We start from the raw sequence: 27,907 nt of genomic DNA on the forward strand, positions 1-27,907 counted from the left end.
TGGCAGACTCTGCGCCGGCCACCCAGCGAGTGCCAGGCTACCGGCCACTAAATGAGCCACAACCGTGAGGCCAAGTGACTAAGCAGGGCCGGTGCTGGTGCCACAGACGGGCACACAGGACCCGCCTGCTCACGTGTGCCCTGTCCTCGCCCTGCAGGCCACAGGGTCAGCTCCACCACCGCCTGCCTCTCTGGGCTCTGCACTGCTCAGGAAGGGAGCCCACTTTCATTCTGGGGGAGCCTGGGCACGGCCGCAGCCCGAGACCACACATCAGGTTGTGACGTCTGTCTGCTAAACTCCAGATGTTCTAACTTGTCACATTAGTCATATCTGCTGATGAGGATCAATGAGATCTGCTCTAGGAGCAGCAAATGCAAACGAGGCCAATGTGGCGGGCCACCCCTCTCTGCACGTCCCGGACACAGCCCTGGACACAGGAAGTGCTACGGGACCCCCTCCCTCCTGCCTGCTGGCAAAGCCCAGCGGGGCTGCTCCTGTTAGGTGAAGTGGTCTAACCCCAAGGAGCACGGCCATCACCACGGTCCACGCAGGGGTGCAGGCACGCCAATGCACGCATGGCCTCGACGTCCACATGCCAGGAAGTGAGAGGCTAAGTCTGCGTCCTGCAGCCCCCGAGCCGGATCCCCCAACACCTCTGCCCACCTTCCAAGGGTTCTCACTGGAGATGCAACAGGAGAGAGAGAAAGAGCAGGAGAGCCAGCCCCATGGGGCACTTACCCTGCTTTCCCAGGAGGCGGAGCTGGCTCCCCCTTGGTTCTAACAGAAGGTCTGTGTGGGGAAGGCGTTGGAGATGGGGAAGGGGATGAGGAAAAGGACCGGGACCTAGGGAGGAAACAGAGGCATGAGGAGGGAGCGCCACGGTGCCCTAGTCTGCACTCGAGCACGCGAGGTACATCCCCCGGGTTCACAAAAACGTTACTGCAAGTCTCTACTTAGCTGCCTCGGATTTAAAATGGCTTTCAGGCAGTTCTTGGTCCTTTCTTAAAACACACTAAAGGGAAAAGGCGTAACCATGCTGATGGGTCCTGCAGAAGCCTAGGAGCTGTGTGGGCAGGAAGGGCACACGCTCTGCGTTGCTAGGAAGTCCAGCAAGGACATGGTGACACAGGTAGGACAGAGGGCCAAGCAAGGGAGTGGGACACTGAGGCCCAGGGGGCTGGAAAGTGGGGGGTGGGGAGGGTGGCCACAAGCAGCACGAAGTGGGGACTGGCCAAGCCCAGGGGACTGTCCCCGCTGAAGCACACAGTGATGGGCTCCAGTTTCAGGTGTCAGCAGCATGGACAGAGCGCCCCAGGATGGGGGCGCTGGCCCGGTAACTCCGGGGGCCGGCCTGGCCAGGTTGAGGACTCCACTGTCCCAGGATCCAGCCCCACACCCCACAGGAGGCAAGCCTCCAAAACGCTCCCGGGCTGTCGTTTTCTCCCTACTTAAAACTGTCGCGTACAACTCCACCTTTTCAGCCAAGCAATGGCACCAGGTAAGGTAAGGTGGGGCTCCTGCAGTCACACACACTGAGGTTTGAGAGGTACAGGGGTGTGAAGGAAACGCCTGGTTCTTCCATCCTGATGATCTCTTTGCCTGGCTGGGGCTGCCCATGCGGGGAGACGGGAAGGGACGTCCCCGCTAATTGCCAAGAGGCTAGCGCCAGACTGTGCAGCCCTGCACCACCGCCTGGTGTGCGAACGGTCCTGGTCACCGACTGCGACGATGAGGTCTCCGGTCTGGTCCCCATTGTGGCCTTCCTGAGGAGCGGAGCACCCTCTCTGTGTGTATGGAGACAACGGAGCTGGGGGTCCGGCCTAGAGGCCCCCACACAGGCAGTCCTCCACTCTCCACCTTCCTCTGGCCTTGGACCTCTCCTCTCCTAGCTAAGCCCTGAATGGGGTGAAGGAAAGAAAAGGGAGCCGGGGGTCTCCCCACGCAGGGTCCCCTGTGGGCGGGACACGTGGGTGCAGGCGGAGTGCACGGCACCTGAGCTGGCTGCAGAGACAGAAGCTGCACACAGAGCCCCTGAATGGTCCTGCTTGTTACCGTAATCAACCACCTGCGACCACCTGCTCCAGCACAGACAACAGTGAAGAATTCTCTACAACTCCAAACACAGCTTGTCTATCTTCAGGGGGGAAAATACACGTGTTCTGATCTTTCTAGAAACGTCCAGTAGAACCTGCTGTGAAGCTGGAAACGCCTCTATCTGAACACGCCAGACAGGCCCACGCACACTTTAACACTTCAATTGAGTGAGAATGTGAACCACCACACGTGGCTACTGGCCCAGTGGACAGTGCAGGTCCACAGGACGTGGCCAGCGGCCTTACTTCTGATTTTCGCACACCCGGAACCGCTGCTCCCGACCCACCTCCCGACACGAGCTCCGTGCACCCCGAGGCCCCAGTGCCTGCGGCTCGTTATCTGGCACCTCGCCACGTATTCCTGCTCAGCAGTGACCTCGGAACACAGCCGAGGCTGTTCTAACGACAGCCGAGTGCCTGGAAGGACGCCATCAAGACAGAGACCGGCCACTGTGCGGGCACCGGGGGCTGACGCGGGCCACACGCAGAGGCGCCCACACTCAGTGCAGCCGCCGGCCTGGCACATACCTGGACCGGCTGCCTGAGAACGAGCTGTGTCTGGAAGACCGGCTGGAGTAGGAGCTGTAGGAGGAGGAGCGGGAGCGGGAGCGGGAGGACCCGGAGCCAGAGTACGAGGACGACCGTGATGATGACCTAGAGAGTCCAAGGACCAGAGTGGGAGAGGGGCCAGTCTTCCTCTACCTCCAGCCCGGCCGCTGCTGCCGACCTGCTGTCCTCAGGCGCAGATCCAGATGACGCCCACCCGTACCCACCCTCCTCCACCGACGTCCCCCCGTCCCTGCCTGTACACACCCACCCACCTTCCCACACACCTACTCCCACCCGCCTCCGCCCACCTACACCCAACCACCTACCCACATACACCCCCCGCTTCCCTCCCACCCACCTACCCACAAACCCACTCCCACCCACCCTTTGGACACCTCTGTGGGCATGCTGCAGTCCAATCCCCTTCTGGTGGGAGTATGTTTAGAAAGCAAGACGCGGGTACGGGTGTGCTATGACTGGGGGACAGCTCCCAGGCCCTGGCCGCACGGAGCCAGGACAGGTGCGCCCACCTGTACAGATACACATGTGTTTCTCTCTCTGCCCATCTGTACACATAATGAAAGCCCTGGGTTGACACTGACCTCCCCAGTTCCTGTCTAGCATGGCGGGCTCCTGCTAGCCTCCCACCACCCACTACATCCCTGCCTGTCTGTTCAGACCTTGTGTGCACACTGAAGCCCAAACGCACAGGAGAAAGAGAGGGGCTGACTCCAAGATGGGGCTGACGCTGTCCTTCTGGCCTTCTGCCTTGTGTGGTCTCTCCCAGAGGGACCGGGCGAGCCCTCTCCCCTCGATGGCCCCCTCGCTGGGTCTGTGCTCCATTCTGGGTTGCCAGCATCCTGGCTGAGGTCAGTGTTTATTTTGGGGGTGTGAAGCCTTACTGAGGTTCTAAGCATCGGTTCTGTCTGCCGCCAACGCTCCAGCACCCCAGGTACTCACTAAATCTGCTGGACAAACAGATGCCCCTTTAGTCCTCCTGACCGTCCTCAGGCCAGGATGGTGCAACCCTCCGGTGGCGTTTATGAACCAGTCCTTCTGACTGGCCGGCTCCTTACCTGGAGGAATTGGAGGCAGAGGCCGATGAAGCTGATGTTTTCCTACGCCTTCGTGCCCGGCTAGGGGAGACGGACACCCCGAGTTTCTTCTTGGGAGACTTGGACCGGCGCCAAGGGTCCTTCCACTCGTCTGCTCGCTTCACCTGTGGCCCTGCGGCGGCGGCCTCCTTCTTTGGTGGCTCAGCTTGACGGCTGAAATCACAGAGGTGGTAGCCACTCTGAGGCCGCCCTCCACGACAGCGGGAAAGGAAACTGAGAGGCAGGACGGTAGCACCGGCACCTTCTTCAGGGTAAGCCTGCCAAGTAACAGGTCACCTACCAGGGCAGCAAATACTCCCTCAGCGGCAGAGCTCACCACCAGCAAGACAAGCAAAGCTCGCTCCACAGACGGTCTCCACGCACACGTGTCCTTCCTGGAGGAACAGGTCTTTCTCCTTCGTAGTAACTAACCACGTTGGTACTTTCTTGGGTGTAATGACTTATAGAACCCCCCCACACTGCAAACTCTGGAAGGACAGGGGAGGCCTGTCCAACATGTCCTCTCTAGAGCTGGCACACAGTGGGTTCAAAACAAATACTTAGTTTAAGGGTAATAAAGTACTTGTTGCCCTCATGTTATGGTCAACTTATCTTCAACAAACCAGGAAAGAATATCCAATGGAAAAAAAACCAGTCTTTCCAACAAATGGTGTTGGTTGAATTGGACAGCCACATGCAGAAAAATGAAACCGGACCATTTCTTTACACCATACAAAAAAATAGACTCAAAATGGATGAAAGAAGTAAATGTGAGACAGCAATCCACCAAAATCCTAGAGAAGAACACAGGCAGCACCCTCCGTGACCTCGGCCACAGCAATTTCTTGCAGGACACATCTCCAAAGGCAAGGGAAACAAAGGCAAAAATGAACTGTTGGGTCTTCATCAGGATAAAATGCTTTTGCACAGCAAAGGAAACAGTCAACAAAACTAAGACAACCTACGGAATGGGAGAAGATATCTGCAAATGATTTACCTGATAAAGGGTTAGCATCCAAAATCTATAAAAGAACTTATCAAACTCAACACCCAAAGAACAAATAATCTAGTTCAGAAATGGGCAGAAGATACGAATAGGCATTTCTCCAAAGAAGACACCCAGATGGTCAACGGACACATGAAAAAGTGCTCCACATCCCTCGACGTCAGGGAAATTAAAATCGAAACCACAATGAGATACCACCTCACACCTGTCAGAATGGCTAAAATGAACAAGCCAGGAAACGACAGGTGTTGGTGAGGACGCGGAGAAAGCGGAACACTCTTGCACTGCTGGTGGGAATGCAAGCTGGTGCAGCCACTCTGGAAAACAGTATGGAGGTTCCTCAAGAAGTCGAAATTAGAGCTGCCCTATGACCCAGCAATTACATTACTGGGTATTCACCCCAAAGGATACAAAAATACAGACTGGAGGGGACGCCTGCACCCCCATGTTTACAGCAGCATTATCAGCAACAGCCAAACTATGGAAAGAGCCCAGATGTCCATCGACAGATGAATGGATAGAGACGATGTGCGTATACATACAATGGAATATTACTCAGCCATCAGAAAGGATGAAACCTTTCTGCAATGATGTGGATGGAACTAGAGGGTATGTATTATGCTGAGTGAACTAAGTCAGAGAAATACAATTATCATATGATTTCACTTGTATGTGGAATTTAAGGAACAAAACAGATGAACATAAGTGAAGGGGGAAAAAAAGAACAAAGCAAGCTGTAAGAGACTCTTTAACTCTAGGGAACAAACTGAGGGTTGCTGGGGGGGGTGCGGGAACGGGGTAACTGGGTGATGGATATTAAGGAGGGCACTTGATGCGATGAGCACTGGGTATTACAGGAAGTGATGAATCAGTAAATTCTACTCCTGAAACCAATATTGCATTGTATGTTAACTAACTAGAATTTAAATAAAAATTTGAAAAAAAAAGTACTTTTGTTTCCACAGGCATTAGAAATTTTGTGTATCAAACCCAAGCCTTCAACAGTTCCTTTGTTCCCCGACTAAGGTTTGAAGAGACTGGTTTGATCAACCCAGAGAATACTGTGATCAAAACCCCAGAGAGAGAGAGGAGACAGTGGCCCAGAGAAAGTCAGAGATGCTACTATGTGACAGTCACTAACACAAGCATCAGGACTGAGGGCCAGCGGGCCAGTGGGAGGGACTGTGCCAGGACTGAAGAGTGATGTCCCCCAAATCCCTGTGGGGCTGCATCAGTGGTAACTACGGGTGAGTGAATCACGGCTACGGCTGAGATGTGAGAGCCATGCTCCACGGTGACCAGCAGACCACCAGCAGGAGAACCCAGGAGCCCTCAACGGGGTAGGAGGTGGGCGGGCAGCTGAGTACTCAACGGGGAGCCCGTTCACCCGGTCCAGGAGCTCAGGGTGGAGGCACCCTGTGCCCACAGATACACCTTACGAACCCAAATATCCTCCCTGAAAAAGGAGCCAGAGTGTAGGATCCCAGACAGCTAGCAGCAGTTTAACACAGAGGCAGCTGTTGGTCCCATGACATTTGTATTTTTTTCTTAAAAAGATTTTATTTATTTATTTGACAGAGGCAGCCAGCGAGAGAGGGAGCACAAGCAGGGGGAGTGGGAGAGGAAGAAGCAGGCTCCCAGCGGAGGAGCCTGATGTGGGGCTCGATCCCATAACGCCGGGATCACGCCCTGAGCCGAAGGCAGGCGCTTAACCGCTGTGCCACCCAGGCGCCCCGACATTTGTATTTTTAATCGAACAGTTACAAAGTTCACTGAAAAGTTCTGGAAAACACAAAAGGATAAACAAGGAAATACATAAAAACCCCACGATCTTGTTCTTCAGAGACAGCCAGCATTTAGCACTGCTGTGTTTCCTTCCTACCCGGACTCCGTCTGCCACGACGAACACTCAGGCGTGTGCTCACACCCGCTGCAGACACAGCTGCGGCCCGCCCGGTGGCCGCATGTCTCCTGTGGCGTCCGCCCTGCAGACGTGCTGCTCCTGGACCTTGTGAGAAGCCACCCCCAGTGCCACCCAATCAAACAACTACTAGCTGTTTCTAACTTGAAAAGAAACCACAGGGGGGGGGCGCCTGGGTGGCTCAGTCCTTAAGCGTTTGCCTTCGGCTCAGGGCGTGATCCTGGCGTTATGGGATCGAGCCCCGCATTAGGCTCTTCCACTGGGAGCCTGCTTCTCCCTCTCCCACTCCCCCTGCTTGTGTTCCCTCTCTCGCTGGCTGTCTCTGTCAAATTAATTCAAAAGAAAAGAAAGAAAAGAAACCACATTAAAATGACTACATATACTTCTTTAGGGACAAAGTTTCTCTAAGGGCAAATTCCTAAGAAGTGGAATCAGTGAGTCAAAGGAAACGAACACTTCACAGGCTCTTGTAAGTCATCAAGCGTTCTCCCCACAGTGAAGCCAATCTGTGCTCTGTCGGCAGCCGGAGCGCCCACTTTTGCCTCGCTGTCGACAATCCTGGGATCCTGTGTCACCAGGGAAGCCACGAGATCGAGCCCCGACCGTGGCAACGGCACGCATGGAAGGGGCTCCTGGTGCCTCCGGGGGCAGCTGTGGCTGCAGGGCCGCCCTGAGCTGTGGCGCTCCCCCTCCCTCGTGGCCACTTTCCTGGAAGCTCTGCACGTACGGAAGAGCCCTTCACTGTCTTGCGTCTGTCCCTGGCTACGTGCTTTTGACCGTGCCTGGCAGCGGCTGCCACGCAGTACAGCACGTTCCGATGGTCAAACCATTTCTTTCTCTTTTTTTCTCATTTCTTCTCCACTCTGAGCCATATTCGCTTCCGTTTTTCGTCTAGGTGATCTGGAGTTTCCTTCCTTCTTGTAAAACCGCACTCTGCGGTGCGCCCGGGATTTGTGGTTTCGGCGTGTGGCACGTCCGGCAGAGCGTGAGGGGAGCAGAGACGCGGCCTGCAGGGGAGCGCCAGCAGCAGCGGCAGAGCCTGCCCCGCTCCCACCAGGCTCTCGGTGGGAATGGCACGGAACTGATAAACGGCATCTTGCCATTGACTCGGGTCTTCTTCATGGGGGTCGGCAAAGGACAACAGTTTTCTCATAAGAGGTCCTGCCTTCCCAGGGGAGACTTCCAGGTGCTGTGGCTTCTCCAGCACCAGCATCTGAGTGTCTCGGTTGACACTGGGCTTCGCCGTGGCCACCACCTATCTATATTCCATCATAATACACAAAACCCGTCACCCGTTGACATGTGCAGAACCACCAGCGAGTTCCAGGTTGTTACTTGCCAAGAATCCCACACCAGAAGCAGTGGCCAACATTTAAAAATGCCCCAAGGGGGGTGCCTGGGTGGCTCAGCTGGTAAGGCATCTGCTCAGGTCATGATCCCAGGGTCTTGGGATCGAGCCCCCACATTGGGCTCCCTGCTCAGTGGGGAGCCTGCTTCTCCCTCTGCTGCTCCCCATGGTCGTATCTCTCTCTCTGTCAAATAAATAAAATCTTAAAAAAAAAACAAAAACCAACTCTTAATTCTAGGGAACAAACTGAGGGTTGCTGGAGGGGAGGAGGGTGGGGGATGGGGTAACGGGGGAATGGGCATTAAGGAGGGCACGTGATGTAATGAGCACTGGGTGTTATATGCAACCGATAAATTACTGAATATGTAATTGGGTGTACATTCAGTCATTTCCTCCAAAACATCTGCCATTAAAATAGACGGTTCCACTTTTGTGTCCAAGTCTGAAGCTGTCTCTCCCTGGTCCGGGTCCCACACCTGTGGCCCAGCTCAGCAGTACCTGAGTCTGGGGGTCTGCAGAAGGGACCTACATCTGAACACTACATCTGAAACTAATGATGTACTATATGGTAGCTAACTGAATTTAAATTTTAAAAATGCCCTAAGGACACACTAAATCAAAGCATAAAATCCCTGTTAGGTCGGCCCTAAACCCCAAGAGTGATTGCCACATAAGGTCATAAGCGGGTCCTCCTGGAAAAGTAATCCCGGAAGGAAGTGAAACCTGTCTGTCAATCCCAGCCTGTCCCAGGCCAGCCCGGAGCTGCTGTCACCTTTCTACGTCCTGAGTTACTCTCATCCTAAAAATGCTGGTGTGGGATTCTTCACCAGGTTTTCATTAGTCATGAGAACGGCCCAGCTCTGCTGGCCTGCAGCCCCTCTAATAGGGCAACAGAGCAGATGGAAAGCGAGGGACAGACTCCTCATGTCACCATTAACTGTACTGGGAGCTCCAGCTACAAGTGAGGGGGAGAGAGGACAGAGTGCTGTCCCCTGTCCCCATCACAGCAGGGAAAAGAAATCCAAGGAGGCTGCAGAGAGGTGGTCAAAGCAGGCTGCCGCAATCTTTGAGAGTCAATGTTTCCTCCCCAGGGGGACTCTTTCACGCACTCTGGGGGTGACTCTACGGGCTTCATGGTGAGAGGTCCTTGTACCAGTGCTGGCATGGGGCCGGGAGGGGCCGTCAGCCCACGCACACCGAGCCACCAGCCAGCGCCATCTTCCCTCCAAAGGGCTGGTACCAGGCCTGGTAGTGACCCCATGAAACAAGGTATCCCCCAAAGTGTGGTAAATGTGGGTCCTGATTTTAAATAATTTGTACATAGACAACCACTTTCATTTTTGACTTAATTTCTACAGTGACTCACTAGGACAAATGATCTAGCTTGTTTTATGGAAATGATATAGTTTCCTCTTAAACTGTATTTAAGCTTAAAAAGTAAAAATATCAAAAAATGTAAATTGTGCGCATGGGACCTGGATACAGAAAACCATGCTGGCAGCACAAGAATAAAGTGGTTGAGGGAGCACGCTGAGTGAGGGGTCCCTTCTGCAGACCCCCAGGCTCAGGTACTGCTGAGCTGGGCCACAGGTGTGGGACCCGGACCAGGGAGAGACAGCTTCAGACTTGGACACAAAAGTGGAACCGTCTATTTTAATGGCAGATGTCTTGGAGGAAATGACTGAACGTACACCCGATAAGGAGCTCACGGAGAACCCCACAGGCAAATGTGGCCGCGACACGGGGAGGGTGGGCGGGGACAGGGTGAGGTGCGCCCCAGACTCCCAAGCAGGCGGGCACACGGGGCCAGGGATGACGGCAGCCGCACGTCCGCGATGTCTGTCCTTCCTCACTGTTTCCTTCGTTCTTTACAAAGTTTTCTGAACTTTCCTACGCCATCATGTTTCATACCTATTACAAAAAACCTGAAGCGTTGTTTGAAAAATGTTCCCTCTCCTGCAGAGATCTTCTGCTACTCTGACTAGTGCGCCCGCTCAGGAATTTTACTAACACGGTCTCGGTGGCGTGTCCTCATCTCTCACGGGACCTCCGCGCCCAAGGAAGGAGCCCCCGGGCTCTGCCCAGCGCCGTCACAGTGCCAAGCGGCTTGTACGGCTGCTGACGCTGACCCTCACCTGCCTCTCAGCCCCACACCGGCAGGGACGGGGGAGAAGTCGCTTTGCGTGGGTCAGTCAGTTGAACACGACCCACTCTGTAAGGGAGCAGGGCTGGCACGGCTGTGCTGAAACCCTGGGAGGCCACACCCTTGCCCCCCTGAGCCTGGACGTGGAGGGCGGGGGGGGGGGGGCGCGCTGGTATCACGCAGGTGCCCCCGGCCCATGGCTCTACCTCTGCTTTCAGAGAGAGGCCAGGCCCCGGAGGCTGCCACACTGGTAACACTGCACCAAAGGAGGCAGGTTCACGGCTGAACAGCTGGAAGACGCAGGGCAGGGAAAGGCAGTGGAAGTGAAGACAGCTGGGCAGGGAGGGCCACAGTCAGGAGCGTGTCAGGCCTGCATTTACATAAACCCTTCTCAGCAGGGGCGGGGGGGGGGGGGGGATAGGCCTCTCGTCCCTCTGCCCAAGGAAGGGGCCTTCCCCAGCACAGCTACAGCACACTCTTATCTTCCAGGCTCTGACCCTCTGTTCAAGGCCTCGGCAGAGATTCTGGGGTGCAAAGGTCAGCTGCAAGGCCTGCCAAACACAAACGTCAGAACAAAACACAACAAAGGGGCCCCGACGACTCACAACACGCCTCTCACGTCACATCAGCGGACAGAGGCATGAGGTGCCAGTGACGTAAGGCCGCGACCCCAAGGTGTTTGGAAACTCCAAGCGCAGCAGATGCCAAGTTCGGGGTCAAAGATAAAACAAGAGAGAAAACATAAAGGTGCTCTAACATCAAAAGGGCTAGACATCTAATACAGATCCAGGAAAAGGGAATTAGAAGTGACTGAACTCATACTCCTGTCCCACGTCAGAGCACTTCCATGGGACTACATTCTGGGAGCCTCTGTGGGGCCTTCGATGGAAGCCTGTGCTGTGATCACCTCCCCCAACCCTGGGCAGAAACCACCTATGGAGGTCCATGTGGCTGCACATCTGGGTGGGCCCTCAAGTGTACCCTGCTGGCTGCACCCCTTCCTGCCTAGCATCACGCCGGGGGACACCTGCCAGTGAAGAGATTCCGAGCCCTGGCAAGGCATCGCTCCCTCTGGAACGCCCACCATGCGTGGAAATCCTGCTTCTTCCTGGTCTTGGACTATCATTAGTTTTTACCGCCCACCCCCGCGGGCTACAACCCCTCCTCCAGCCTGCGCCAGGCTGTCTGCCCCTCTCTTAGGGACAGACACACGGTAAGATGTGAGAGAACTCAGATCTCCTGTTGACGTTTCTCAGCTTGCTGCCACCACAGGACCCGACGGCAGCCTGAAACACAGGCCAAGGCACGCCCAACCAGTGAGGCACACAGTGGTGCCCTGGAACCCTGACACTTCCAGGGCTGAAGCTGGGTCCTGACCGGAGGGCCCCGAGGACTTACACCTCTGCACACCAAGGGCTGGTCGCTGCTGCAGATGGTCCTCCCGCGGGGGCAGGACAGACAGTCTCCCTAGTGAGGGGACACGCGATGACAGACCCATCAACTGCACCCTCCAATTCTGAAAACGTCCCTGAACCTAATCAGAAACAAGTAAACCTGCCAGAAGCATGACTGCCAGCAGGGCGGCTCGCAAGTTCCCAGCCACTTCCACTTTAATTTCTGGGTGAATGGAAAGAAAACAGTCCACTGTTTCACGTGGTGGGCAAGTGGCACTCACATATATTTCTGACCGCGCAAGGCCCCTGATGTTGCCCGAGGCTCCTTACGGCTCCTGCCCCCCCCTCCCCGCAGCCTCCCCTGCAAGGAACACAATGCTCCCACTGGGGGCGGATCATGCCCGAGGCGGCGCACCAGCAAGTCGTTCTACCTCGGGGCCGCATCCGTGTCTACCTGGATTTCTCCAGCTCCCATGGACACCAGATGGCCAAGCTTAGATCTGAGTACATGGGAGAATGCTGTTATCTGCCTTCTTGTCTTTATCAGTTGGGCCACTTCTGGATCATTCAGTAGCTTAAAAATGCCCCGGCCACAATGACTTTCTCAGAGGCAAGCAGTTCAGCTGTGCCCAGGACAGATGAGAGATCAGCACAGTGAACTAAGATTTATGACATCTCCAGGCAAGTGCCTTTGTCCTCACAGAAGATCAGTGACTTTTAAAGCCAAGCCTAAGTGCCGGGAAACCAACTCTGAGCAATCTCTGAGTGCCCGGCTCATCAGGAAGCACGAAACGTCACGCGGCTGGGAGAGGAGTGGGAGGCTGGGGCGACCTGCCCTCATGCGGCCTCAGGACAACGCCCACCCACGTCCGTGGGACCACACACACCCTGCGAGGATCCCAACAGCTGTCCAGGTGTGGTCTCAGACACACTCAGGGGCAGCAAAGGCGTGTGACACCACCACACTGGTCTAGGGCCGTGTGGTCGATCACAACCTGTAATGTTCAAATTCATGAACCCGACAAACTGAAGCACATAAGCTATGGGAGATGCTGAGGGACCGCTGCTGCCGAGGCGAGGGCAACAGGAACCTGGAACGGAGAGGTGCACTCAGAGAACGGGGAGGGAGAGTCACCAAAAGCAGAGGGAAACCTAATGTGTAGTTTTCGCAAAAAAGATAGCAGACCGCAGTGAGGGTCATCTTCTCTCCAGGGCGGCAGAAGGCCACGCGGCCTCAGAAGTGACGGTGAGTCTGAGCCGGACAGAGACGCACAGGGCCGCGGTCCTAGCGCAGCTCACGTAGCTACAAATCAACCACCCTTGCCTAGGCAATTCCCGGCCTCTGAGGGCAAGCCCAGAGCAGTGGGCCTCTGTGATGGGGTCGAGGACCCCTGTGAAGAAGGCTGTGAATGCTTGTCCACCGCCAACCCACCCTGAGGTTCCTGGTGCGCCTCACACTGGATGCTGACAGGCTGCACGCAGCTTCTGGCATCCTGAGACAAGGCGCCCGTGGAGGAGATGGCGGGCTTCAGTGAGCACACAGCAGCGGGCAGGAAGAGGGGCTCCCTCGTGAGGATGGAGGAAAGCTCCCGGGGAGTTAAGGAGCCTGCCCTTTCAGCCCCAAGGGGCATCAAACCTCACGCGTGCATCTGAACGTTCAGCAAACAGCTTTGAAGACGACAGGCAGTCCGGGCAATCCCTCCAGGAAGACCACAATTACTATCTTTATCTAGAATGAAATTAATTTGCCTATGCCAAAGAACATTCTAATTACCCCCCTCAGCTCCACCCGGTGCAGCACACCCACTGGCTCGGCTATAAAGATCAGAAGGAGGTTTCACAAAAGGGACTTCCCTCTATTTACACAGATGCGTTCTACAGAATTGCTTACAAGGATCTGCTCAAGTCTAACAGCAGCCCAGATACAGGAGTGGGCAAGAGATCTCCAAAGGCCTAATTTCAGAAGGTAAACCTAAATGGAGAGAGAGATACATCTCTCCACACAGTGACAGCACATCGAGCGTATGAGGTCTAGAGGGAAACTGGTCAGAAAGCCCAGAGGGAGACGCCCCACAGAAGGCTGTGTGAGAGCGGCCCAGGGCAGGGAGGGCAAATGGACAAGGGCAGGAAAGAGGGCTGCCAGCAGGGGGTAAGACGCAGGGAGCCCGGCACTCTGCTGACACATGGCGCCAGTCCTCGCCACGCCTCACCCTGCTGTGAGGTGTCTGTCCCTCCTTCCGGGTAGTGGGTGGTCTGGGTTTCAAGAGCTCTTACTGCTTGCAGACAAACCACACTGAGTTTATCATCACCAACTCCTATGTATGCCCACTGGCCTCTGCAAGGACCATTCTCAGGGCAGACTCGACCCCACTGCAGAGTCCCTCGTGCACTAGCTAGGACGAAAGCATCCCACTCCGCTCTGAATGCAGTCATGTCTGCCTCCTACTTCAGGCAAGAAAAGTTCTTTCCGTCCAGCTGTTGATGTAAAATTCTCAACCTGTCCTAGGTAAGTAAGTCGACTCATCTAAAAAAGGGAGCTCACACAAACGTATTACTGCGGGGAAATGCAGCCACCTCCTGAAGTGGTCACGCCAGCTCCGTCTGCTCAAAGGAAAAGGAAATAGGACCGTGCTGGAAATTCTGCTCTGGGGAAACCCTAGCCCTTCACGCTGGCAGCAGGGCTGGCGGGGTTCCAGCCAGGGTGATCAAAGATGGGGTTCAAGACTCCCTGGCACCAAAGAGACAGGCTGAATCCAGACCAAGTGACAGGGTGCGCCTGCCTCCGCCCACAGCAGAGGAGCTGTTGGGGAGGGCCCACGGGGCATGAGTGAGGGTCTAGGGAAGAAAAAAGAGGGGGATGTGAGCCTGGCAAAAGGAAGCAGACGCCAGTGGAGAGCAGGCCTGCCCGGTTTGGTGAGAAAGCTGCACCTCATTTTAGGAAGAATCCACTTAGTCAAGCCTCTTGAACCCGCCCCGCCGGCTCAGCCGTGCTCTCACTGAGCCCGTCCCTCACCCGAAGGCCCACGGTTGTGCAAAAGCAGGGTGTGGGGGCTGTTCTTCGCACGGATCTGGTGCTTGCGGGCGAAGCCAATAAATGCTACCGCACGGAGAGCAGTCTTTCTGGACTCACACGGACAGTCCTCTGGAGGGTCAGGCAGCGCTGGGGACGTGGGTGCTGGGTGCGCATCTGTGCCTGAGTTAGCAACATGCACAGAGACACAGTCACCTGAGCAGCTGTCTTCCCTCCAACAGGCTCTCTCTAAAAGCACGCTCAGGTGTATAAACATGCCCCTGAGATGGAAATACAGACACCTGACTCGGGGCAGGACATGTGACTAGGAGTGGGGGAAGGCAGACTATCTAGCCAGAGCAAATATGAGTAAATACGCTCATAAGTCACCAAGCCACTGGAGTGGACCAGCTGACGTGATTCGGGCATCTACAGAGTGACATCCTAGACATCATCTGCCTACCTTCCCTGTGTCTCTCCTTCCCAGACCAGGCATCTGGATACGTGTAAAAGCAGCCGTATTAGGAGTCTGGAAAGCAGAATGAGTGAGTTCTGTCTGCAGCACTCAGCCCGCAGCTTCGTCACTCCTACATTGGCTGTGACAGATAAAGGAAAAATGGAGGATGCTACCAAATCCAAAACTCATTTACAGCACCATCGAGTGTGTGTGGGCTCCAGCTCTGTGCCAGGCCGAGACGAGGCCCGAGGCCGCGGTGGGACCGCACTACAGAAGGCAACGGGTGATAACACATACGTGAACAGGGATCGAGCAGGATGACAAGACAGGAGTGAGTGGGGAGGCCTCTCTGAGCAGCAAGATCTGAGCAAAGTCCTGGAGACACAGAGGGCCAGCAGGGGCAGAGGATGGCTGGAGCACAGGCCAGATGAACAGCAAAGCGGGTGGTATGAGCAGTGGGCCTCTTGCTCCAGCAGCGCTCCCGGAGCAGGGACAGCCCCACCACCGAGTCCACACTGGAAACAGTGCGCATCTCAGGGAAAAGGGCTTCTATCAAAACGGGGCCTCAATGGACCAACAAGAGGAAGGTCAAAATCAAGGTCTGCCATCTAAATGCAGTTATAAATTTCCAGACGGCGTAGAGTGACGGCTGCAACAGAGGCATCAAAGCAGTCTTTTAAAGAATGAACGGTTTCAGTGCATCGAGAACATGTGATTCACTCTGAATGTTCTTTAAAAACATTATGTTGCCCAATATTAGGAAAGTATGAAAAAATACAGCAGATTTAGTGAGGACTCTTTATTGCAATCTGGAGTGTGAGAACAGAACTGGTGCTCACACAGACTAAGCGTCCTGCCGCCTCACCGTCAGGAACACGGCTGCACAAGCAGGTGAGCTGGCTTCATCCACCAACAAACCATAACTAAGAGACGAATTCGGTATAAAGGATACAAAGTCAACGTAAAAAAAATCTGTTGCATTGTTATACACTAACAACCTGAAAACAACAACAAAGGAAACAATCTCATTAACAACTGCATCAAAAATAATAATATACTGGGGGCGCCTGGGTGGCTCAGTTGGTTAAGCGGCTGCCTTCCGCTCAGGTCCTGGGACAGAGCCCCGCATCAGGCTCCCACTCAGCGGGGTGTCTGCTTCTCCCTCTCTCTCTGCCCCTTCCCTCCCCACTCATGCTCTTGGTCTCTTGCTTTCAAATAAATACAAATCTTAAAAAAAATAATAAAATACCTAGAAATAAATTGAGCCAAGGGGGTGAAAGAGCTATACACTGAAAATTACAAGAAATTAATGAAAGAAACTGAAGACCACGCACAAATAAAGGGAAATATGTCCCATGTTCATGGATTGGAAGAAATAATACTATAAAAATGTTGCTAATACCCAAACCCATCTACAGATTCAATGCAATCCCTATCAAAACTCCAATGATATTTTTCATTAGAAATAGAAACAACAATCATACAATTTTTAGGGAACCACAAAAGACCCCAAACAGCCAAAGCAACCTTGAGCAAGAACAAAACTGGAGGCATCACGGTTCCTGATTTCACAGTGTATCACAAAGTTTTAGTGGTATTGGCGTAAAAACAGACATAGATCAGGGTGCCTAGCTGGCTCAGTCACCAGAGCATAGGACTCTTGATCTCAGGGTTGTGAGTTCAAGCCCCATGTTGGGTGTAGAGATTACTTAAAAAAAAACCCAAAAGACAAAAAACAAAAACAGACACAAATCATTGGAACAGAATTGAAAGCCCAGAAATAAATTCACACATATATGGTCAATCACAACAAAGAAGGCAAGAATATACAATGGGGAAAGGACAGCCTCTTTGATAAATGGTGCTGGGAACACTGGACAGCCACATGCAGAAGAATGAAACTGGACCCCCATCTCACACTGTGTACAAAAATAACTCTATAGGTGGATTAAAAACTTGAATGATGGGAGACCCGAAACCATGAAAACTCCTAGAAGAAAACATAGGAACAAAGCTCCTTGACACGGGTCTCAGTAATGACTGTCACCCAAAGCACAGGAAACAACATCAAAAATAAATAAATGCAATCACTGAACTCTGCCCCTAAAACTAGTAATACACTGTATGTTAATTAATTGAATTTAAATAAATAAAAAATATATATTTAGAAATGGAAAATAAATAAATAAGCAGGACCACATTCAAGTAAGCTTTTGCACAGAAAATAATAATAATAAAGTGAAAAGACAAGCTACAAGAATGATAAAAAAATATTTGCAAAACATCTATCCGATAAGGGGTTAACATACAAAATATGTAAGAAATTCACACCACTCAAAAGCCAAAAACAATCTGATTTAAAAATGGGTAATTTCCAGACCAGACATTTTCCAAAAGAGGACACGCCCACAGGCAGGTGAAAAGGTGCCCCACACTAGTTGTCAGGGACCTACAGACCGAGCCCACAGGGAGCAGTCGCGTCCCACCTCTTAAACGGGCCGTCATCCAAAGCAGAGCTGGCAACCACGTCAGTGAGGGTGGAGGCAAGGGAAGCCCCAGGCACTAGACCACTGCACGACCCCACCACCCCTTCTGGGTAAATACCCAAAGGAAATGAAAACAGAAAGAGGCCGTCTGCACTGCCCTGCTGGCCTCAGCACGCTTCTCAACAGGAGCATACGGGTGGACGGACAGACGGAGAAAATGCGGGAGAGCCTCATGACGGAGGGTTACTTAGCCATAAAAAGGACATCCTGCCATTTGTGAGGACACGGATGGACCCTGAGGAATAGTGCTAACTGAAGTAAGTTAGACAAAGAAAGACTATTCTCACTGCACATGCTCACTTACATGTGGAATCTAGAAAAGCCAGACTCACAGACACGGAGGGCAGAATGGTGGTTGCCATGTGCTGGGGGAGCTGGCAATGGGGAGCTGCTCATCAAACGGTACCCATTTCCCTTTACGAGATGAGTAAGTTCTGGGGATCTCACGTACACCACGGGGGCTGCGGCCAGCAATTCTGTCTCGTGTACTTGAAAGCTACTGAGCGAGTAGATCTTAAATGTTCTCCCCGCACACGGAGGAGGTAGTTACGTGAGGCGATGCTGGTGGTAACTTGCTGTGGAGACCATTCTGCAGCACACACACCTATCCACGCATCACCCTGTATATTTTAAGTCTGCACAATGTTACATGTCAACTGCACCTAATAAAGCCGGAAAAAAAATAAAATAAGAGGCTTTCCCTGAAAAAAAAAAAAAAAAAAAAGGAAAAAAAAAAGGACATCATCAAGAAAGCAAAACTGACCACGTAAATTACGGGGGGATGGGTGTGCACGTGCAAGTCAGTTATCTGACAAGGGGTTTGTACCTTGAATATATACAACTCAGTAACAAAGACAATGAGCACATAATTTTTAAAAGAGTGGGCAAAGGATCTGAACAGACATTTCTCTGAAGAACATTTACCAAGAAGCACATGAACAGATGCTCAGGGACATGAAGATGAAGCCACAGCGAGCTACCATGTCACGCCCAGGAGGACAGCTATAATAAAAGAAGATGGACACTAATAAACCACCCGGAGGGAACTGCAACCCTCACACATTTCTGGTGGGAATGTAGACGGATGCAGCTATCTACGAAGGTTCTAGAAATTCCGCAAAAGGTTAAACACAGTTAGCACATGACCCAGCAATTCCACGCCTAGGTGTATACCCAAGGGAAATGAAAATGATTTCCACACTAAAACTTGTACCCGAACGCCCATACTCACAATAGCCAAAAGGCAGAAATACCCTAAATGTCCATCAAGGGACAAACAGGTACACAAAATGTTGTATCCACACAACGGACTATTATTCAGCCACAAAAGGGAGTGAAGTATGGATACGTGAACTTCGGAAACCATTGTGCCAAGTGAAAGGAGCCAATCACAAGAGATCACACGTTGTGCGATCCCATTTCTATGAAATGTCTGGAACAAGCATGTCTACAGAGACCGAAAGTGGGTTAGTGGCTGCCAGGGGCCACGAGGCGCCACAGATAATGAGCATGAGGTTTCTGTCCGCGGCACGGAGCGCATTAGTGTCACGATGGCGCCACAGCTCTGCGCACACTAGCCACTGGCTTCGTCCGCTTCCAACAGAGGGGCTGCAGGACACGCACATTTCATCTCAGGAGGCTGTGAACACAGACACAACTTCCTCCACTTCCATGATTTTCTGACAACCACCTGTCCTGCTCTCGTACTCAAATATACATATGCACATATTTTATTTCTTTTTAAAAGATTTCTTTGAGAGAGAGAAAGGGAGGGAAGGAGCAAGTGATGGGAAGGGCAGAGGGAGAGAGAAAATCTCAAGCAGACTCCATACTGAACATGGAGCCTGACGCGGAGCTTGATCCGAGACCCTGAGATCACGACCTGAGCTGAAATCACAAGCACGCTCCAACGACGGAGCCGGCCAGGCGCCCCTGCATGTATTCTAAACAAGGGCTGTCTGAAAGCCCAGAGCCTGCCCTGCCTCTTGGGCCGTTGCTGCGCTGCGTGTCGTCGGTGCCCACCCCAGCGGTCACCCTGGCAGCTCTCCTGACGCTGCACAACAGGGGGACTGACACCCAGGGAACGAGCTAACTGGAGGCCTGCCCTCCACCAGGAGACGCCAGAGTGCCACACAGTGGCCAGCAATCTCCCACCCCCTCCCCCAAAGCAGGGGGGCTGGGAACTCACACCTCTCCTGATTCAGGGTGATGACGAGCAGTGCCTGGCTCATGTTCCCACTGTAATACTCAAGCTACAGGACGGGGTGGCACCTGCCCCTCAAAACTCACCAACGCTTCCCAGTGACAACTGTGGGATTGTGGGTACGGGGCTACGGGAAGCAGACAGGACCTGTGGGCCACCGGCCAGCCCCCTCCTCTCCAGGTCCCAGGCCACCATCCCAGAGCCCAGCGGGCGGATGGCCTACCTTGGTGGCTGCGGGGAACGGGGCTTCGGCTTCTCTTTCTCCTTCTCGCGCTCCTTCTCCCGGTCTCGGTCTCTGTGCTGTCGGTCCTTCTCATCCCGCTTGGCTCGCTCTCTCTCCCACTCCTCTTTCCTCCGTTGCCGCTCCTTGTCACGCTCCCGCTCACGTTCCCGCTCCCGCTCCCGCTGCCGGCGCTCCCGCTCTCGGTCCCGCTCCCGCTCACGCTCGCGCTCCCGCTGTCGGTTCTCACGCTCCCGCTCCCGCTCTCGGTCCTGAAGTCAAACATACATGCTGGGTGGTACCTGGCACTAAGTGCGGGCAGCATCACTGAAGCCACAGGGAACGATCTCAAGTGCTCACCCTGTTTCCAAGTTTCTCCTTAAAACACAGCGTTAAGCAGTGAGCCAGATGCCAGCTTGGGACCCAGCCTAACGGTTCAACACTACCTGCCTCACGCCTCAGCCCTTCCTGCGAGCAGTGGAGATGACCCGGCAAGGCCTCCGGTGGGCTTGGACCAAAGCACTCTGCTTGATGGAGTCTGATACAGAGGGGGCACCCCAAAGTGGTGGCTCTTGCTTTCCTAAGCACAACCCTTGAACACCTTTCTGTGCCAGTCTGCACTCCTCCATTCACTTGCTCTAATATTCAAAGTTAAAACGATAAAGCCCAAATCACAGCACGAAGATGGGTTTCAGGCTCTAGGCGGCCTTGCAGGGAAACGAAGCACGTTCCTGACCCTCCCCTGGCCCGAAACCTTGGACACGGTCGGGGAGAGAGGTGGCGGAAAGGGGCTGCAACAGGCCCCTCCGACCTTCCAGGCTGCCCTGCCTGGCATGCAGCACCTGTACCCCAGCAGCCTGGCACTACTGATGCTCTACCAGGGAGAGGGGCACAGGATGGCCAACCTAACTCATGGCTTCCCAGGGCAGTCACCTCCCTTTGGTCTTAAAACTCTGTCATATGAGTCACAGGACAAAGCCCGCCCCACTGCTCCCACCCGACCTTTTCTTAGTGGCAGCTTTCCCATCGCTCTGAAAACATCAGGGACTCAAAGACTGAAGCACATCGCTCGTCAAAAATACCAATACAGAATGGTCCTCCAGGAGACCACACGGCACAGCTGGGGAGAGGCCCAGGTCATGAAGACGGAGGAGGACAGCATAATTATAAACAGCATTACTAAGGGGCCTGAGGAGGAATTTGTTCAGGAGGGTGGAACACAGTTCCAAGCAAGCTTATATTAATATTTTTAATAACCCAATCGGAAAACCTACCTTTTAAAAAAACCACAGCAGGAACACAGGTGAACTAAAGGAAGTCTCTGTTCAAACCACCACCCATTTAATCTGTGGGTCTGAACTGTTTCTCCACAGACAGTTAATTTGGGCTGACACTGGTACACTGTGCCAACACTATTAAGACCGTATGGAATCCTATAAATTAAGAAGGGGACCACTTTAAGGAACGGCCCAGTAAGGTCAGATGTGCACACCGACGCCCCACTTACCCGGTAATTATGGTACGGCTCCGTCTCTGTATACTGCACCCGGAAGTTCTCGTACTGCCCGCCACGCCAGAAACGCTCGATTTCGTAGTCGTAATATGGGTCTGCGTAAGGCTCTAGTCTGAAAACAGAGCCAGGAAAAAGCAAATCTTATCCCTTGGGAATATTAATGCAAAAACATTACATAAAATGTCGGCAAACAGAATCTGACACCACGTTAAGAAAACAGACACCATGACTCAGTGGGATTTATTCCAAGAGTGCAAGGTTGAGTCAATATGAGGAGATTCGTAACCAAACCGCGCATCACGACAGACGCGGAGAGAAAAACCACGGGCCTGCACCCACAGATGGTGGCGGCGTCTGGGACAAGAGCGACATTGCTGAAGGGAGGTGGAGGTGGCGCCGCCTCAACGCCACCACACACGTGTACGCTGTGCACCTCAAGCCAACCTCTCACTCAACGGGAGCAGAGGGGCACTTCCGTCAGGCCGGGCCACGGCGAGGAGGCCAGAGCCCCACAGCCCCCACGCGAACCCCCCGGCGGGACAGGGGCCCGGCTGCTGCAGCCAGGAGGCAGGAGACCAGGCCAGGAGAAGGATCTACACTTGGAAACTGAGATACAGGAAAGCCCATCCAAGCAGCCAGAAGAACCCAGTGAGGCAGGCAGAGACCAAAGAATGACCGCCTGGGAGAGAGAGTACAGAAGTCCGCATTTACAGCAGTGAGCAAGAAGAGAAACTACAGAGGAACAAAGGACGCTTCACCAGAAATGAGCAGAATGTATTTGAGGAAAATTTCATAACACTCTCGAGAGGCCATAAAGAAATGGAAAAACATTCCATGCTCATGGATTGGAAGAGCAAACACTGTTAAAATATCTACACGTTCAGGGTGCCTGGGTATTACGCCAAGTGAAATAAGTCAATCAAAGAAAGACAACTATCATATGACCTCACTCATGTGGAATTTAAGAAACAAAACAGAAGAACATAAGGGAAGGGGGGGAAATAATATAAAACGAAATCAGAGAGGGACACAAACCATAAGAGACCAAACTGAGGGCTGATGGAGGGGAGGAGGGTGGGGGAATGGGCTAGATGGGGGATGGGCAGTAAGGAGGGCACTTCTTAGGATGAGCACTGGGTGTTGTACGGAAGTGATGAATCACTGAATTCTACTCCAGAAACCAATACTGCACTGTATGTTAACTACCTAAAATTAAAACAAACACAGAAAACACTGAAAAGACACAAAAACAGGTGTGAATAAATGAGATGATGTTCCCCGGCCAGGATGACTAGACACTGCCAAGAAGTCAGCTATCTGTCGGTTCATTAATAAACGTAGGACAATCCCAGTACTAACAGCAGTGAGCTCCTGTACGGAGCTTACGAGCAGCCCCCCCACCCCCTACACAGGGAGACAGAGGCAAGGGAGACCCGCCAAGAAACACATGCCCTGTGAGACAATACACCACAGGAGGAGGCCTTTCTGGGGAGGAAAGGAATGGCCCACAGGAATGTGACAGGAAGCCCAGAGACAGACCCCAGCACAGAGGATAAAGGAGCTTCCCGCAGGGACGAGGTAGGCTTGTCACTGACGGGGAAGGAACAACTGCTAACTGCTGGGAGGAAGGTGAGGAGACCCCACCTTACCCACGGACCCAGAGGACCTGCCCCGGGGATGCCTGGGACCCCGATGGAGGAAAGAGGAAATGTAAACCCAGCAACACATGGGCTCTCTTGGGGGATTTCTTGGCTCCACACCAACTCTCCCCTTTGAGTAAGCTAGTGGGGGAAACCGAGGTGCCTACAACCCACGGAGGTGCCGCTCTGGGGAGTTGCTGCTCTGGGGAGTTGCTGAGGCCTCCGCCAGGAGGAGCATCTGGGTCACCGGATGGCCTCCAGCAGGCTGCCTTCTGGGAGGCCTCTCCCCCGGCTCGTCCAGGACCCCAGCGGGCCGGGTCTGTGGATGACATAGCTCTCTTTCATTCCAAGCAGTCAGACATCTTCCTAAGCACCTCAGCCCCACACAACTCAGATCGTATTTAAGACAAGAGTCAGGAATGACAGAGGCCTGCTGCAGCCGGAAGGGAAGAAAGAACGCTGCCCCCGAGGCACCAGCACCATTTGCAGCCACTGAGGCGCTGGCGAGCACTTTCCCAAGAACGTGCGAGGGTGTATGTTCTGTCAAAGGAGGGCTGTACAGGCCGACTGGTGTTTGGGAAACTGGGTAAGCAGGGTGTAAATGGCTCCCCGCCTGCGGGACTGCTCAGAGCCGGAGGGTACGGCCGCCAGGGCCCTGGTCCTCGGAGCACAGACAGCGCGGCTGGGCGGTGCAAGCAGCAGTACGCTCGAAGGACGCTGACCGGTAAGGGCTCCACCCCAGGCCCCGGGTTACTGAGAAGCTCAGCTGCTGACAGCTCCTGCCAAGGACCTCATTCCTCCCAGCTGACACCCTGGGCTCCCCTCGTCCGCCAGCTCCCACCCTCCTGCAGGCTCCGTGCAGCATTCTCAGTTTGCACCCCGCCCCAGCAGCCTGTGCAGAGAGGTTTCCTCCCTCCCTCCCTTCTTTCTTAAGTAGGCTCCACGCCCACCGCAAGGCTTGAACTCAGGACCCCAAGATCAAGAGTCATGTGCTCCCCGCCACTGAGCTAGCCGGGCGCCCCGAGGTGACATTTCTTAATGTCTTGTGTGCATGAGGTCCCACGAGTTGGTCAGCATCTGAATAAAGTGCCTCAGGTAGAAAGAAACTCTTAAAGCTATGAATTGGGGTCTGTCTAGAAAAGCACTACTTTTACCAAATGATCCTACTGGACAAATTGTTTAACTCCAAACAACAGCATAAGTAAAAGACCGTTTTCCTGTCCTTTACGCCACCTCAGAGAGCTTCCTCACAGCTCCTGAGTGAGCACCTTGTCCCAACGGTTCTCCAACGAAGCACCCAGCTCCACGGTACAGGAGCCCGACTCCACTAAGGCCACTGGGCGCCACCACGTGACAGCGATTCAGTGTTCCAACCCTACCCTCAGCGTCAGGCCAGGGAGCCCAGGCCCCGGGAACGACGTCCATGGTTCTCAGACCTCAGTGGGTGGGCAGCAGAATTACCTAGAAGGCTTCTGAGCAGCCAGCCGGGCTCCACCCACCCTTGATGCTCTGATGGGAGCACTTCTGACAAGCCCCCCGCCCCAGTGTGCTGCTGGTCCCGATGCCGGCCTCGGAGCTGAGCCCTCAGGCCTACTCCCACCTTCCTCACCCGGCACACACAGGCACCGTGGTCACAGGCACCGTGGTCACAAGCCCGCTGCACGGCCGGCCAAGGAGCCCCTGGCACAGAGCCTGTGGCGTTGCAGGCTCCCAGGGAAGGAGAACCAGCACTGCTGGTCTTTCTGAGTTGGACATCGACAGCCCTTGAACTGCTGTTAAGTTAGCTGCTTGGTGTCTCAGCAGCCCTGCTCGCGCTCTGCCAAGCGCCTCCCGTTCCGCCAGCTGCGCCGTGGGAGGGTGGCCCACAGCAGGTGCCGCAGGAGCTGGTGAGGCTGGGGTGCAAAAGGGCTCTCTCTGTCCTGGCCCCTGCCCGTTGCTGCCAGCAGGACTCCTGCAACCCGGCTCATCGCCCACCTCAGAGACGTCAGCGGAGCTGGCCAGCGTCCCCTCCTCAGCAGCCGCAGTCCCAGTGCCTCCTCCAGCTTCTCAGTATGAACAGTTCTAGCCTCTCCCCTCCCTCCCTGAGGGGGGTGGGGGTGCTGCTTCCTGCGGTCGCAGCTTCCATAGTCTCGTAGACAGCATGTCTTTATGTTAAACGCTCTCCATTAAAATAGCTGGGGGGGGGTCTCCTCTGCTTAGTGGACCCCAGTTGACACAGCAGAGGCGGTTTCCCATCTGACCCATGCTGGGACCCTGTTCCCAGTGGTCCCGACTGACAAGGTCTGTCTGGCGCCTGGCACACGAGTGTCACAGAAGCCCCTGGTTCATTCTAAGGCTCTGATGTTGAAACACCAAACACAAGTGAGAATGTGGGTCAAAGGCCCATCTTCAGAGGCTTCAGAGGCTGAAGGCCCTGCAGCGGGGACCCCCCCAGCAGAGGAGGTGCGGAGTCAGCAGCCAGCGTCAGCCCAGCACCATGCACAGGGTGGGGCCGGAGCGCGGCTGCAGAGCCACACTTGCCACGCTGCTCCCCAGCTGGCACGTGTTCAAGTCCCTGCTCCAACCACGGCTGGGAAACACAGTGTCAAGGGTGAGCCTTGAGGTTCTAAACCTCTTCTTTCAGTGCTCAGAATGACCACACTCAAGAAGCACCCTCTGCTCCATGCTCGTCAGATGCTCCGCGAACTCCCGGGATTCCCCCCCTTCCCCCAGAGCCCGCAAGACAAGATCATCACCTGCATTTGAAACAAGGAAAATATGAGACCTCAGGGCATGAAGGGAGCCGCGTGCCCTGGCAGACACAGTCCCGTCCTGACTCCCATGTTCCTGTCCGGGATCTGACACACCTCCATACCCAGAATTAGAAAACACAGAGGTCTGAACCCCATCTTTCAATCTCCACCCATGAACCTCTGAGCTGTCCTAAGAACGGCATGGACCAAAGAGCTTCCTCCCCCTCCTTTCTGCACATGGGACAGGAGAGCCCTGAGACAGCCTGGCGGGCGCAGGTCAGGGCAGCAGAGTCCTGAAACACAAGCACCAGAGGAGTCCCTCCCCTCCGCGCCGTCCCCCACCACCTCCTCAGCCAGACCCCGGCGACCGGGCTTCCCCGGCAGCGAACATGAGCGCGCGGCACATCGCCACAAGGCTGACACGCAGCTGAAGCCGGCTCCAGTCACAGGCCGGACGCCGCGCTGTCCCTGCGACCTGGGCCCATGCGGCAGCTGCTGCTCGGGAGAAACCTGCCTGGTTCTGCCCCTCAGAGGGGAGCACAGCAAAGCCGCCCTTCCCCTGGAACCGAAGCACGGGCAGATGAGAGCTTTACTTAGTGTCGCCCAACTTCTAAAACTCTGACTGTTCTTCAACCACGTGTACTTCGGTAATGGGTCTCTACAAGACCAGTAGGAAACATCTGGGAGCAGAAACAAGACAGCATTTACGATGAAAAGGGTCACACCTGCTAAGTTCCTGGACTCTGGTGACAATCTCATGGGTTATTCTGGCTCCTGGGTGCCTGGAGGGGGGCAGGGAGAGGCAGACTGACGGGGCACCAAGAACAGCTGTAGAAACTCTCAGCGCTCACAGGAACCCACAGGGAGGCGAGTCCTCCCCAGGCACACGGCCCTGGCAGAGCTGACACACTTCCTTCATGGAGCAAAAAACCAAGGAAAGTTGATGCAAAGAGTCTGAAAGGATCATGGGGACGCCATTCTCAGTCCAGGACAGGGGACATGCGTGGGCCCCCCGATGCCTGAGGGAACCCATATGCTGCTGCTCTCCAGAGCCCAGGGCTCACACAGCTGGGGACAACGTCATACTCTACCAAAAAGGAAGGAAGAGGCAGAACTGTTCCTTACACTGTGTCTCGGACATCCCTGGTGATCCGGTAATTCCAATCTCGGAAAACTTCATTTTCCTTGTCAAACTCCCGTTCATCTTCCCCAATGGTCACGGTAAACCTTTTCTCTTCAAAATCGGGCTCCTGTTCTTTTCGAATGGTTGCTTTTTTTAAAACCTACCATTATAAGAAGAAATCAATGCCATTTACTGTTAGGAAAAGCAAAGGGAAGCCTGTCCTGATGTGACCCATGGAGCCTGGTCCAGTGTGGGAGAAGTGGCCTACGTGAGCGTGCTTGGTGGGGGAGAGGCACCTCCGCTCTAGGCCTGAGCACGCCGTCTCTGCACCTGGCAGTCAGGACAGGCCCGCTCAGCAGTGCCATGGAACTCGCTCACGTTTCAGAAAGGGGTGAGAGAGCTGGCCACTTCCTAGAAATACTCCTGATGCTGAGCTGGGGAGTCCCAGATAGTCACTCGGTGAGGAGGCCCAAGTGTGGAGAGGAAGGTGAGGCTGCTTATGGCAGAAAAGCCACGTGGAGTGGTTCCAGTCTCAGAGGAAAAGAGGGGAGGCGGGGTGCATGCTCAGCAAGGGAGGAGAAGGGTTTTGTTTTGGTCTGTCACCTCACCGGAGAGAAGTGGGGGCTCAGGGAACAGGCCTGGTGCCGACAGACCACAAGCCTGACAGCTCGGGCCACGGTAGGGCCCGGAGCGAGGGAGCGGGAGTGGGGGGGGGCTGTGCGTGAGCGCCGCGGCAGTCTCAGGAGAGGGTGGCTCCTCCACAGGCATGGGCCACCCTGTGCTAAGTCTCTGGGGAGTGGCTCTGGGCGCCTGCAGGCTGGGCGGCCGGGGGCAACCGCGCCAGCTGGGGCGTGGTCTGCTGCTGCCCAAGCCACAGGAAGGCAGCAGACCTTGCTGTGACCTTGCCCACCTCAG

The 27,907-nt window shown here is 54.4% G+C and overlaps 1 protein-coding gene across 3 annotated transcripts in view; it reads right to left on the reverse strand.

Annotated features, from left to right (window-relative positions):
* ZC3H18 (zinc finger CCCH-type containing 18) overlaps window positions 1-27,907 on the reverse strand; it is a 62,065-nt gene that overhangs the window by 5,504 nt on the left and 28,654 nt on the right. For all 3 annotated transcript variants that reach the window (XM_045772659.2, XM_045772660.2, XM_045772662.2), the window contains 6 exons: window positions 26,995-27,152; window positions 21,492-21,609; window positions 19,988-20,256; window positions 3,719-3,910; window positions 2,622-2,747; window positions 739-843 (listed from right to left, as the gene is read on the reverse strand). In XM_045772659.2, the coding sequence (XP_045628615.1) occupies window positions 739-843; window positions 2,622-2,747; window positions 3,719-3,910; window positions 19,988-20,256; window positions 21,492-21,609; window positions 26,995-27,152 (968 nt within the window). The remainder of the gene's footprint in view (window positions 1-738; window positions 844-2,621; window positions 2,748-3,718; window positions 3,911-19,987; window positions 20,257-21,491; window positions 21,610-26,994; window positions 27,153-27,907) is intronic.

The sequence above is a fragment of the Ursus americanus genome, chromosome 21, assembly GCF_024610735.1.
Source record: "Ursus americanus isolate L20-20 chromosome 21, mUrsAme1.1.p, whole genome shotgun sequence".
Taxonomy (NCBI): Eukaryota; Metazoa; Chordata; class Mammalia; order Carnivora; family Ursidae; genus Ursus; species Ursus americanus.